General features: G+C 38.6%; 1 protein-coding gene across 2 annotated transcripts in view; it reads left to right on the top strand.

Moving 5' to 3' along the window:
• The window catches only part of IGF2BP3 (insulin like growth factor 2 mRNA binding protein 3), a 110,341-nt gene that overhangs the window by 12,367 nt on the left and 84,205 nt on the right, over positions 1–13,769 (top strand). For both annotated transcript variants that reach the window (XM_058832444.1, XM_058832445.1), the window contains one exon: positions 12,678–12,726. In XM_058832444.1, coding sequence (XP_058688427.1) covers positions 12,678–12,726 — 49 coding nt within the window. The remainder of the gene's footprint in view (positions 1–12,677; positions 12,727–13,769) is intronic.

Raw genomic sequence — 13,769 nt, 5'->3', positions numbered from 1 at the left:
TGGTCTGTGGCATACCTGTTGAGACTCGGGCAAGATAAGGAGAGCTTGACCTGATTTGGGGGTGCTGATAAGGTGTCCTGACCTCTTTTCCCTCTAACATTCAGCCCTATGAACTTCCCTTGCTGTCTGTATATAATGTGTATGTGGTTGTGAAGTATTAAAGATTGTCTTTGAGGTTTAGGGGAGGAGAGGGAGAGATTGCTTTATTTTGGGGCTTTTAGTTCTGATTGTTACTGGTAGTTTTGTCTCACTGCACAGTCCAGCACTAGGAATGAAGCTGGTGCCAGCATCTTTTGAAATAAACTGAATCTTTGGGGAATGATGGTGGTGAGTAAAGAAGATCCACCAGCAGTAGTGTTACCAAAAAGTGGTTAGTAACCCCCAAAGAAGGATGACTTGTATTTGTGGTTAAATATCTTATAACACCCACAGCCTTCCTTAAGTTTTCTTTTTTCTTTTCTTTTTTTTTAATTTGCTATTTTAACTTTCTCCAGCTCCCTTAAAAATGTTCTTAAATCCTCAGTTGTTTGGTATATCTATATGCACATAGAATGGCTGAATTTAGAAGCTTTGAAAGGCATATTTAAATGATACTAAACTGTGCTTTCAGGTAAAAGCAACTCCATATATTTGTGGGGGCAAGTACCACCTAATTTAGGTATCTCTGTTTATAAATCAGTACCATATGATTGTAAAAATAAGATAGTAATTACTATCTTGGTGTGATAACAAGCTTGCACATCTGTATACAAACTAAATTCAACCTAATTATCTGCTAAATAATTTATTAAATATGGTCAAAATTATCATCTTCTTTCATATGAACTTTATTCATAATCTTGATTTAAATACCCTGCAAAATGCCATGTAGTTTTAAAACTGCAACTTGTAACTTACTAAATGCAAATAATCTTGATGTTAATGATGATTATCTTATAAATTATACTTATGATTTAACTGGTTAGCTATAGCATCATATAAGCTTTTTCTCTTCTTTAAAAGCCACTAATCCAAAATTACAATTTTGCTTAGTTTAATGTGGAGTGAACTAATAATGTCAATGTTAAATGCTATGTAAAGAGTGTACTTTCCTGTGAAGAAATGTAAATTCTATATTTTGTTCTCTGGTCATGGCAGTGTATTCAAATCTACAATGGCAGTGAAAAAGTCAGTGCTGTGATATTCATCCTCAAAACCTGTGCTATATCCTGTTTTCTGTGAAAAAGAAATTAAGAATAATGAAATTATTTAAAAGGTGATACTATTTATCCTATAATTGCTCTATATACCAGTACCAAAAGTCAGGGCAGATTTTTAAATAGTATTACTAATGTGGGGGAAATTATATATTAACTGAAAAGGTTGCTAAAGAAAATACACTTGCACCTCTTATATACAAGCAATTTTTCAGTATAACTTCCCTTTGAAAGAAATTGTAGAATTGAAATGTTGCATAATTTAAAGTCAGTGAACAATTGAATTTTAGTTGTTGACTTTTCCAGTTGAACAGAATGAAATGATACTCTAAGGCTTTAATCAAGCCCTGGTATGAAAGCTCAGGGATTGCTTTCATATATTATACTATGTAAGCCTGTGTGCACTAATCAAAGCTGCTATGACAAAAGCACAGAAGATTGTTTTGGTAATTCTTAAAAATGAAGTTTAATGCAAGATATAATTAACAGCATTTCTATTAAGTAAATATAAATTTTTGCAAAAGATTCTTTACAGACAATCTGATGCTTTAACTATGGCAGTACAAATTATTTACTGTGCATGGGGATTTACTAGGGTAGCTATACTTACCCATACCAAACTTATTGCTAAAAAAAGGAAAAAAAGAAAAATTTGCATGGTTATCACTGCATAAATTCAACTTCTTAAAATGTGTCAATTAAAAAGCTAAGTTTTCTTCAGTCACCAGTCTTTAGATCACACTTTAATGTAAAAAATATTGTGTATGTGTGCAAGGTGTATCTCTTTAGTTCTATGTACCAGCTAAAGGATGGTACATTGTGTACTTCAGGGGTATATTTTTGAGGGGAGAATGTACAGGTCTTCTAAATAACATGTTATTTTTTTTCTGAAAGTACAGCTATGAAATAATTTAATTTGGTCCTGCTTTGTCCACAAAATTTTTGTGTAATTGAATAACATTAGATCTGTGGAGGAGAATTCTTCAGAGAAAATTACTAAAAAAGTTAAAATGTTTGAAAACTATACACCAAATTTGTTTCTCTTTGCAAGTAACAATAATATAGAAGAAGCAATGGCATTATAGAAAGACATTTCTGCCTCTATTGACATTCAGCACAAAAATGATAAGTTAAACGGCAGAGTGGTCAGTTTTGGTGTCTTTTGGGTTTTGACAGGGCAAGAGAAAGAAGGAAAGGAAGCTGTTTGGTGGTGACAGTGCAAACCCCACGGGTTCTAGCACTCTTCTGGTGAAGGTGTTATATCTCATCTGATTTAGGTCACTTAATCAGTTTAAGGCCACGTGGAATTGCTATTAGTAAGGGACAGCACTTGAGTGCTCTTCTTGCTGGTATTTCATTAGTTCAACAAAGTGTACTAGTGAAATAATGACCAGAGCATCCAAGCGAGAATTAGTATCTGTGCAGTCTTGGCTACAACATGCATCAATTTATACTTTAAAAGTCTGTTTTAAACTTGTGTTAATAAGGCTTATTGTGCTGATGCTATTGAGACAGAAGAAGGATTTTAAAGACAATAGGAAGGATACAGTAAACTTTATATTTCTGATGTAAAGCTGGTGAAGTATTCTACTTTTATCCTGTTAGTGTGGTCTAGAAGACTTAAGACAAACAATTTGTCTTTCCACTACTTTTAAAATTTTTCATAATTTGTCTTGAGATTGAAAGGTAGAATTTTTTTTTTTACTTAAAAAAAGTGTTTCGTCATGTAAGCAAATTAGCTGCAGGTCATCGCTGGGCTTTGCTGGAACATCAGATGATGAGCATTTCAAATGCTCAGTTATCACATCAGTGTAAGCTGTTGTCCTGCAAAGTTGATTAATATATGTATTTCTGAAAAACAGGAAAAAAAATGGAAGTTTCAGTCAGTATGGATGCAGAGTGAAAGCCATGTGTGCACACACTCTAAATACTTTGAGTGGCTCTAAACACTGGAGAGAGCCTGAAACCTGTGGCTGTACATTTGGAAGTATTGATATGCTCTGTGCATTTGTTAATTTTACTTTTAGTTTATTTTGGTCTTTTAAGCACTAGGACTATTAGTATTTTTAGATATTTTTATATATACAGTTGCCTAAATTAAATAGTTTGCCCTTGTTGCTATCCTTTTATATCGTGGAAGAGATTTGAAAATGTCAGGGAGCCAGTATGGTAGCTGAAGTTCACATACACGCTTAAAACCAGACTAAGAAGATATTTCACTTATTCTAGCTATAGCATATAAGCTTTTTGAAATTAGATGGTGTTTTCAGCAGTTTGAGTGTTTGTGTTTCCATTATCTAGACCCCACAGGAATCTTAATTTACTGAGATCCTTTTAGGAATTGGACATTAATTTGTGTCAGTTTTTGTAAAGTTGCCTGAGAGAGGCAGGGAACAGGCTTTTCTTTAAAAATTGCACATGTGGGGTGAAACAGTGAGGTGGTGGTGAAGGGGGATGAGTCCCTGAACAACCCTAATGCCACGCTCAGTTTAAGTTTTGAAGCCGCTTGTTCGCAACCTGAATGTTTTACGTCTGATATTTGATAGCAAAAAGAAAAAAATAAAAAAAAGTAGCAAATGCTGAGACTGTGTAACAGAGGTCTTGCAATTTAATGTTATAAGTGCACAGGAGGAGCAACTCCTGCTATTTTGTTTCCCCTCCAGTCCCCTGCCCCCCAACCAGAACCGAATTTGTTTATTCTGGAGCGTTCGGTGAACCCAAATTGACTATGAACAACTGTAGTTTCACTTAAGTGTGACCTGAAAGAGACCAAAATAGGTTGGATTCCCTGTCTATCGCTGTGGTGTAAGGAATCTGGGAAGCATTTCCGATGTGCTCTGCACACACAGGCTCGTGGTTGAGCAGTTGGTCGCAGCAGCATGGTGGCTACTGAATTTGTCTATGAGTGCTGCTAATTTTATTTGGATATTTCAGTCTGAGAAGGGTGAATCACTGAGTTATTGTTAGATGAGATCTAATCTGGTGCCATACCTCCCATACCAAAAAAAAAGTTGCCAAAATTTTGCATAGTACGTGCTATGTGTCACTTATTTCCATTGGATTTCTATCTGGTTTGCAAACTCCTGCCGAGTAAGAGATGCTAGTAGGGAAGATGTGCAAAATAAAAACGCTGTGAGGCTTTATCCAGCAGCTGCCTAGAACAAAGTATTTTGTTGGCTTTTTAATTATTGCAGTCATGTTACTTCTTTTTTTCTTCAGAAATGATTTTGAAGTATCCTTTGCTATCCCTTTTTGCTGCTTGGGCTCTTTAAAGGGAGCTGAATTCACTGGAAATTAAGGGGGGGGGGAAAAAGAGAAAATAATTTTATTTTTTTTTGTAATCTACCGCTCCCTAGCCCCTTACATGGCCACATACTGCAGGGGAACCCTATGCAAATTTCAGTCTGGGACTGCTTCTTACAGCTGATGTAGATTTTCAGAGCCAGTTTGTAATGGAAATAGTGACTACTTCAAGCAGCAGGGCCCTGTGGGCACTAGGAGAACAGGTGATGGGAGAGAAGAAGCCTTTGGCTATTTTGGTGGCTGAAGAAAATGAGGGGTGGGGAGAAGAAAGATAAAAGCTGACCACTGTGTCCCATTAAGGATAATAAGTAAAGGAAATATTTTTGAATGCTTAGAAGTCCTTTTGCTTTTAAAGGTGTTTCTTTTCAATCTTTCATGCATCTCATGACTGTTCTCATGTTTATCCACATCCCAGTTAGTTGCAAGTTAGTTGTGTGGTGAGATAATAAATGACAAGTGACCGTAACTTGAAAAAGTTTAGTCAACAAAAGCAGCTCCATAGTACAGTTGTTTAAGGAATGGAGACCCCTGCTCAGAGGAGAAGGGAAAGAGAAAATGTGCCATTTAGACAAAACAACATACACTCCCACCCCACCCCAAAAAGAGGGGGAGGAGCCAAACACAAAACAAATCCAACCATAAACGTCACTAGCCACAAAGATAGGCCCATTTTCTAAAGGACAGTAAAACTTCCCATTAGATTTATAGCAGTATTTGATTCTTTATTTAAAAAAAAAAAAAAATCTTAACAGCCTTTTCTATTTACAACACCTGAAAAAGTAAAGTTGTTGTTTTTTTTTTTTTTTTAATGTGAAATTCAACATTAATATGGCAGTGGCAGAATCTTTAGAATTTTCTTTTTAAAATGCCTTTATGGTCCACTCAAGGGAATTCACAAATAATGAATATAAGCTTTTAGCCTAATTAGTGATGTGAAGAATTGTTGGGCTAAAATCCTAAAGCAAATGGTAACAGGTGTGAGCCTACCATCCACATAATCCCCATAAACACAAGAACTGGAGCTGGTTTGCCTGTTTTGCATGATGTGACCTGGATGCGCCCATGTCAATCTCTTGGCTGTACTTGTTGAGCTCTCAACCCGTTCCCAGAGGTGTGGATTCTTTCAGAGCTCTGGAATTACTCCTGCAAGGAGAGTGTGGCGCGGAGCTGCGCGGCTGTGCTGGCCCCGTGTGCGGCTTCCTGACTGCTCGGGTAGTAAACAAGCCCCATGTTTCACAGGCGGTGTAGGAAATCTGATCATCAGCACAGAGGGATCTGTGGGGTAATCCAAGAGTCATATTTTCATTCTGAATGCTGAGATAATGCACCTCTCCAAAGCAGCTGCTTCGCTGGGTTGTATGTGTAAGATGAAAGGGGAAAAGTGTAGTTGGGAGCCAGCTATTATGTCTTGCGTGAGCTTTGAGAAAAAATTTTCTTTGTCTAAATTTTATGGAAAATCCTTTTTCTGAGTGGTAGCACAGACTGCTTTTAAATCTGGGTCTGGGATTAAATGAGTTAACACAAAGAGAAGTATTGCTGCAGTTTGCCTGTGGCTTAGCCAAGTTTTGTCTGCTTGAATTGCTGAATTGGGTCTGAAATTGGAGCAATAACATTTCCTCTTCAAGTATTGTGCTGACCAGATCAGTGTGTAGAAATAAAAGGTCAGTATTTGAAACCCTTCTCCTTTCTTCTGCTAGGTGAGTTCAAGATGAACTGACTGTTTCACAAGCTAATGGCTTGATTTGACAAAATGTAGTAACGATGTCATCAGCGTGCCTTGTAATACATACTAGAAATTAAATACCTTTTAATATAAGTGATATAAACACTTCTGTTAGTTAGTTAACTAAAGCTGAGTTTATTTTTTAAAGACACTCAGAATTCCTTCATTTTAGGTAGGAAGTGTGACCCTTTGGTTTTGCATTTATCAGAACTACTTTGTAGGAAAAAGCACATGGAGTTACATAATTGCATGAGTAGGTGCATCCAGAATTTTATAGAAAAAGATGGCTTAGAATGTCCATTCAATAAGCTCTATTTGAATGGACTTACTGCTGTTTGTGAGGCGCTTTCAGGAATTAAATGTGGACAATTTAGAGTGAAAAGATTGCTTAAGCCCATGAAATTTCAGTGTGAAGACAGGGACAGGCACAGACTGCAGCACCTCTTGTAGGACAAGCCACTCCAGTGGCTCAGTCTGTATCGTTACCTACGAAGAAAATTACAATTCCCCCTCCCTCACCCTGTAACTAGAAAACCACTGCTTTTTACCCCAACCACATGGATCTGAATTGAGAGTTAAGGATCATTTATTTTGTCCTGTAAACGTGGCTGCCTTTTTCCTTTCTTCCCACTAGAAGAGCATTAAAAACACTGATTCACTCTGTTGTGCCCAAGCATCAGCTACTTGAAACAACCTGCTGAGGGGGAGCAACTAATGAACTCTGTGTGGGGGTAGCTTTTGTGTGGGGTTTTCCTTGCCTGTTTTTATTTTGCTGGCTGCAGAGTAAACAATAAGACACCTCTTTCCCTTCCCCTATAAACTGAGTTGATTACCATCAGTTTTCCATTTGGCTATGAGTTGCTAACTTTGTTTCTATGGCTGTTCCTGTCAGGACTTTTTATACAGAACTCATTTCTTACCGTATGGCGTTACCCACACTCCATAGAAGGTTTTTTGCTGGGTGGTGTTTTTTTAACATTTCATCTCCAGCTGTCTATGTTCAGTTTGGGTTGTCAGTGAAGTAAGCCTGAGAAGTGACAATTTTTGTCTTTGTGCCATTCTTTGGAGCTCAGGGAGAGAAATGGTTGTGTTGGTGAGTGGGTTTGCATGGCATCACGTGGAGCTGTTGGAGCTGGGAGGCAGAGCTGGGGATACCAGCACTCGGTGCTGGTGGGTATTGGCATACTCTGCTCCTGTGGTGTGACGTGCCAAGACTTCTTCCAGGTAACCAGCATGGCAGTACAGACCTAGAACGGAGGAAATGAACAAGCATTTGCTCTTCACATGTTCTTAAGAGTGGAAAAGGTAGACCATTTACTTTCTATCCCATAGGTATTGAGTTTAAACAGTTGAATGGACTAACATTGTCGATGTTCACTTGATCTCCTTTCAAACATGTCTAAGTCTCTTTCCATAGGCTCTTGCTTAAAAGAAGTATGTTTGTGCTCTGTGGGTTTAAGGCATTAATGTTGTGTGTAGTTCATATGGCTGCTGAAATTAGAGACTATTAAATGGTGTTATTGTTGAGAAATGGGAATTAAGGAGTAGGAAGCAGCATGTCTCTGTGGGGGGAGGGAGGATGGTGAGAAGGGTCTGGTAAGAGTGTAGGTACAATTGTGTGGAAGTGCAGTCATGCTGATGCTTGCATTTGTTTCCCTCTGAAATAGTAAAATTTCGACACATCTTTGAGATAGAAAAAAAATTGGGACTGTGAGCAAAAGCATGATACTTTATTGTTCTTTGCTTTATAATTGTTTATTCTCTTATTTAAAATTATTTTCCCCTAAGGGAGATGCAATCTGATGTGATTTGCCTTTGCTAAGTGTCATACAATGCATAGAGTGAGATTGTATTAGTGAAGGTGTATAGTAAGGCTTAATACAGGAATGCAAAAATAGACAATTTTGATGCCCTTTTAACTTTATCAAGTGGAACTTGATTTATTGAAGGAAAAAATCCTGGTGTATATATTGAGAGCAGAGAGAGAATGAAAGGGTATACATCAAAGAAATTAAGAAGAAAAGACACAATTTCAGCATTTTCTTTCTCCCACCACCTTTTTCCTAAGACATGTTTAGTATTGTTTCATATGTGTGGAGAACTCTTGTGGGTTGGGAGCACTGGGTGTCCCTGTGCATGCTTGTTCTGTGTATTGATGTAAGAGAGATTACCCCTTCAGAGATCACTAAAATGGCTTTTAGTAAATTATCCATCTTTACAGTACTTTGCCCTTTCTGTGTCTGCACACAGATGTAGCACAAATATGCTGCTTGCCTGGTGAAGGGGCACAGTGGTGGCTGCTTGTTTTACTTACTTTCAGTGTTGCAGAGATATTTATGTCCCCCAGATACAATGCTCTGGGTCTCAACATCCCCAGAATAAATATGTTGGTATATGGTCATCAGCAGTGGCTGAAAGTAACTGAATCCTGTTACCTGGATAGCACCTGAGAGGAAGAACCAGAATGCATGCAATTCCTCTTAAGAAAAGTAAATTATTGCCAAACAATTGCTTATGGACTAACCTTGTACAGAAACTAGAGAAGTCTCTTTTCTTCTTACCCAAAACACTTTTTATTTGGTATCTTTGAGAGAGAGAAACAAGTGGGAATACCTGTTCACATGCTGTGAACGTAAGTAGTTTTCCAAAACCTTAGTATGATACAGAACACAAACCTAATTTGGCCAGACTTTTTTTCAGTTGACATGTATTTGCAATGACTATTTAGAACGGGAGAAAGTAATTAAGAAATCTGCTTAAACTGGAAAAAGTGCATACGCAAGGCTTATGTGAGTCACATTGATGAGAGGTGCTGGCAGGGTTTTACTAAGGATTTAAGACTAGGCGGGCTAAATATTAAATTAAACTACTGTAATAAAATACCTTTATGGGATGAGAAAAGACTATTTCTTGTTTTACCCACTTGGTGTGAGTGCAAGTAGTCAAAAAGTAACAAAACTTGAGATTATTTCAAACCAGAACATAACAAAACCCTCTGTAGGGTTTTGCTGCCTGGGATAAAAAAAGCAATAGAATCTTTGCATATTTCTACTTTGCTGAAGAAAACAGGGTCATGAGAAAGACGGAAAGCATCCTGAAAGAGCTAACTGCCTGAGATGGGAGTGTATTTTCAGGAAGATACTCTATACTTTTTCCTTTCTCCACCGATTGTGTGGAGTTCTGACCCTGTGCGCTTGCTGAAGTCAGAACGCATCCTCGTGGAAGCTGCTGCCGCTTGTTAAATTCAGTCAGGACTTTGTCCTTTACCCTTTGCTACACTTTTGCATTTGTTTAGGGATTTTTCTCGAGGAGCCTGAGAGCTGTTTTTCTGCCTTGCTCACATGCAAGCGGCAGAGAGAGTGCCTGCGAAATCACTGGTGCTGCCTTGCAGCGAGGAGCTGCGCGGGGCTGCCAAGGAGCCGGAGAAAGCGGGAGGAGCGCTCTCCGAGCAGGAGCCGCAAGTTCTGGCAGCACGTGGGAGATGGTCGCTCTCTGTCTGCTTGCTGCTCCTTCTGCTCCTGCGAGCACGGAAACAACTAGGTCATTTCTAGCTATCCTTCCTGTGGGTAGAGGGGGAAAGGAGGTACAAGTGTTGTGTACTTTTAGGCATTCTTAAGGAATATATTCAGACTTCTTAGACAGGGGCTAATAGCAAATGAAATGGCAAAATCTCAAATGTGTCCATGATCTCTTACGCTGGTTCAATGTGGTTTCTCTCTTGGCTATGCAAAGCATTATTCAGTTATGTTTTTTTCCCTATGGCTAATTGTGATACAGAAATAATGGAAAAACAAATATTAAAACTTCACATGCATCAATAAACACCAGATTCCAAACTTGTGCACTAGGTGACAAGTTAAAATTACTTGCAGCCAAGAAATTGATGAAGGTACAAATAGTTCCAAATTAAATGGTGTGTTTATAGCTATTCTTGTACTTTTGAAGTGACCTTTCAGTTTTGTACAATAGGTGTCTCACTATTGCCATAAATTGAGGTGCACAACAGGACTGTACCTGTTTTGTACTTAGCTTAACATTTTCTTTTGCTGTTTGTGAATGTGGCAGGGAAACTAGTAATTTTAAGGGGGCATTTCTTCCTTGCCCGTCTCTTTTCCTTCTCCTTTTCAGGATGTTCAAGTTATTTCTATGCTACAAATGTTGACTGGCTAAAGTTTTAAATTGTATCAAACTTTTTCAGTCCCTTGAATTCACAAGGGGAAGGAAAAAAACCCCAATGCCAAACCTTGTGCTAGTCCTCTGCATTAGATGATTAAAAGCACAGATTGCAATTTTCTTGGTCCATCCTTCAGGTGCTGAGCAGTAGAGATTTGTAGGTTTTCCTTCTGAAATGAAATGTGAGGTGATAGTTTTGTGTAACTTGTGTGTTTCTGGGAAGGACTTCCCCCCAGTTTCCCTCTCTCCTCAGTGGATATATACTCTATTCATTGGTGGCCAAACTTGGGCTTGGGCCTGGGGTGGGACCTGCTGCTGGTATGGTGGCAGAGCTGCTGGGCTCGGATCTTTCTGTGAATGGCACTCCTTGCTATGAAAGTAATGAATTTTAATTTGAATCTACAAGTGTGATTATTTAATTTGACTCTACAGGTAATGGCACAACATGGTTTGAAGCACATTGAATAGAGTATTGGCTGCCAATTTTGTGGTTTGAGGCTTTGCTGTATGAAAATTTCCCAGTTATTTTTAATATTGAATGAACGTCCCCTTTTATGTTCTTCTTCTTCAGGACTCAACTTCCAAGTTTCAGGTTGCTGTGTGAGATTATTTTGATGTTTCAGAGCAGTATATCACTACTTGAGGGTGACTGTTTTGCAGCAGCTTTTACTAGCTTAGATTACTAGCTGAGATGGCAGTCTAAGGAAAACTTTGCCAGCTTCAAGGAAATTTTCTGCCCTCCCCATTATAGTGAAGCAGCTCCTGACTTTCCCCGCTTTATTGAAAATGAAACCTTAACTGGGTTGTGTGTGGTTTGGGTTTTCGTTCTCCCTTCCTTGCCTATTTATATGATCAAATGTTGAAATCTGCTCCTACTTGCTTGAGAGGGAGTGAAAACAGCTGAGAAATGCTACAAAACTAAGATCTGTTTCGATTTTCTGGCCAAATCACGTTTGTTGCTTGATCTCATGGTGGCCATGGTGTTGGGGATGACACCTCCACATGAGGAGCAGTTTTGGCTGCGTGGCTTTGTGCTGTAATCTGTGCTTTTGCCTTGAACAAAGCCTGTTGGGAAGAGCATTTCAAGATGTAAAACAGCCACTGCGGGCCTGGGTAGGTGGTGGTGTTAGGGAAAGGAGTGTATTTTAAAAGGATTTGGGGGCGAAAAGGAAAGCTTTTGATTTTATTGCTAGACAGGAACATCTCTAAAACATGTTTTGCTTCAAGACTTCACTGGCTTGTATAAATTTGACTGTTATAAAAAGTCCTTAAAATGTTAAGCATTTTTTTCTGACAGAGGCCATTATTGAGCAATTAAAGTGTGAGGTAGAACTAAGTGTTTGAACACAAGACACTTATTTTAGCTGCTTTGGTGTGCCAGAATGCAGTTGAGACCTTTTAAGTCTCGACTGCTCTCTTGTCCTCTCTCCCTTCCCCAGAGCTCTCCAGGATGGTCAGGCTGACCCTACTAGCTCAACATACCTGAGCCTAGCCGAAATTGTGTTAATCTACACATTCTTGTAAATCCCAAGGGGCTTGTGGCATCTCTGGCATTTATTTGTTCTCTCACTTTGGGGGAAGGGAGGAGACAAAGGACTTGGCTGTGAAGGCAGCCAGCACACTGCCAGGCTTTGCAGTAGCACTTCAAAGTGAATGTTTTGTTTACTAGATAAGTGAAAACTGATGTAAATTTGGGGTGAAAATACAATGAATTTACTGATTCTTACCCTCTCCTCCCAATAAGGAATGAAGAATGTTAGTCATGTAAATATTAGAAAATAGTCCATCATTAAATTAATGAAAAGCTTAATATTAAAGCAAACGTGTTTTTTCAAATTTATATTCCGTACCTTGAAGGAATGTAACATCCTGACTTAGCATCTTGGTGAATTTAAAAAAACAAAATAACAACAAAAAACTCTTAAAGGAGAGCCAGTACAAATACATGGGATTATCACACCCGTTTATAACAGAGAATTAGATACTGGAGGCCTTAAATCTAAAATAGAATTACTCTTCAAGAAAAGTGGAGGCTTCATGAAATGTAACAGCTGTCAAATGTGTAACAAGTATTTCTGTAACAGTTCTTTGGACTTGAAATGGTTTTGACCTGACATTCCCCCCTCGGCGATCTGTTGGTTTTTTTTGAATTCTGTATTTGGTTTTGCCCCTTTTAGTATGACAGATGCTTAAATGTATGACACTGCTATGTATAGTCTATCTTGCAATAATGTTTTCTCTGGGTTTTTTTTTAAAAACCATTTTCTTTAATTTATCTGCAGGAGTCGGAAGCTTCAGATCAGGAATATCCCGCCTCACTTGCAGTGGGAGGTAGGAAGTTACTTTAAAAAAATCGTATCTTTGCTTAAAAACTATGTTTCTGTTTCTCTCTTTATCCACAGGACTTTTCCCCTTCCCCCACCTTTCACTTGCTTTGCACACACCACCCATTCTGTTCTGGGGAAAATCCTTTGGAAGAGGGAACAATAGAGCCTTCTAAGCAATTCAGATAACTGCCTTCATTTCTGTTTTCCAAGTTAACCATAAAAAATGTTGAAATGGATTCCTTGGTGAATGCTGACTTCCTGATGCAGTTACTCTCTTTGACTGAAAGCTCATCCATTTTGGACCTTGCTGGTGTTTGGTGTATGAGCTCAGGAAACTTTATTAAGTTCTTGTTTAAATACTTAATCAAGAACCTTTACTGAAGCAGAAATTTAATTCTGGTCCTTTTTGTGGGTGTGGGTTTTTTTAGGGGCTCTTGTTTGTTTTCCTTTCTCCTCTGTATTGGTGGCATTATGGCAAATTGTTCATTCACAATATTCTGATTATTGGCTCTCACCAGTGTAATACATACTTGCTGTTTACACTCCACAAATAGTGTTTTAATTTTTGTAGTAGACAGCCAACTGTGAGAACAGATAGATCTGTATTCTTTACTGTTTTTTCTACCTTGTGTATGTTTAAAATGTTTTTTTCATGTTTTATCAGTGGTAAGTCATCCTCCTGCCTGAGGGAATTCAGAGGGTGGTGGGTTTGGGGATAAAGCCCTGGTAGCATTGTTCTCCAGCAGGTTTGGTCTGTCGCCTTCATCTGACTTTCCATCTGCAGCTACTTCTTTGTTTGCACTGCCTGATTGCCTCCCAGCTTTGAAGGAAAATGGAGGCATTGGTCTGTTGAATCAAGGCTGTCAACTACAGGGTCTCTGTAAGGTATCACACCACCTCTCATTGCTCCAGCCTTTCTGGTGCCTGCTCTCCATGGGAGCTTTTCCCTGCACTTCCCAAGCCTTGCATACCCTTCAGCTTAACAGTATCCACTTGATAGCTCTTATTTCAATTTCATTACTGCTTTTTTTATGTCAAGCTTCTGGG

This window comes from Poecile atricapillus, chromosome 2, assembly GCF_030490865.1.
Source record: "Poecile atricapillus isolate bPoeAtr1 chromosome 2, bPoeAtr1.hap1, whole genome shotgun sequence".
In the NCBI taxonomy this organism is placed as follows: Eukaryota; Metazoa; Chordata; class Aves; order Passeriformes; family Paridae; genus Poecile; species Poecile atricapillus.
Note: the sequence above shows the minus strand (reverse complement) of the source record. Positions and strands in the feature narration are given on the sequence as shown.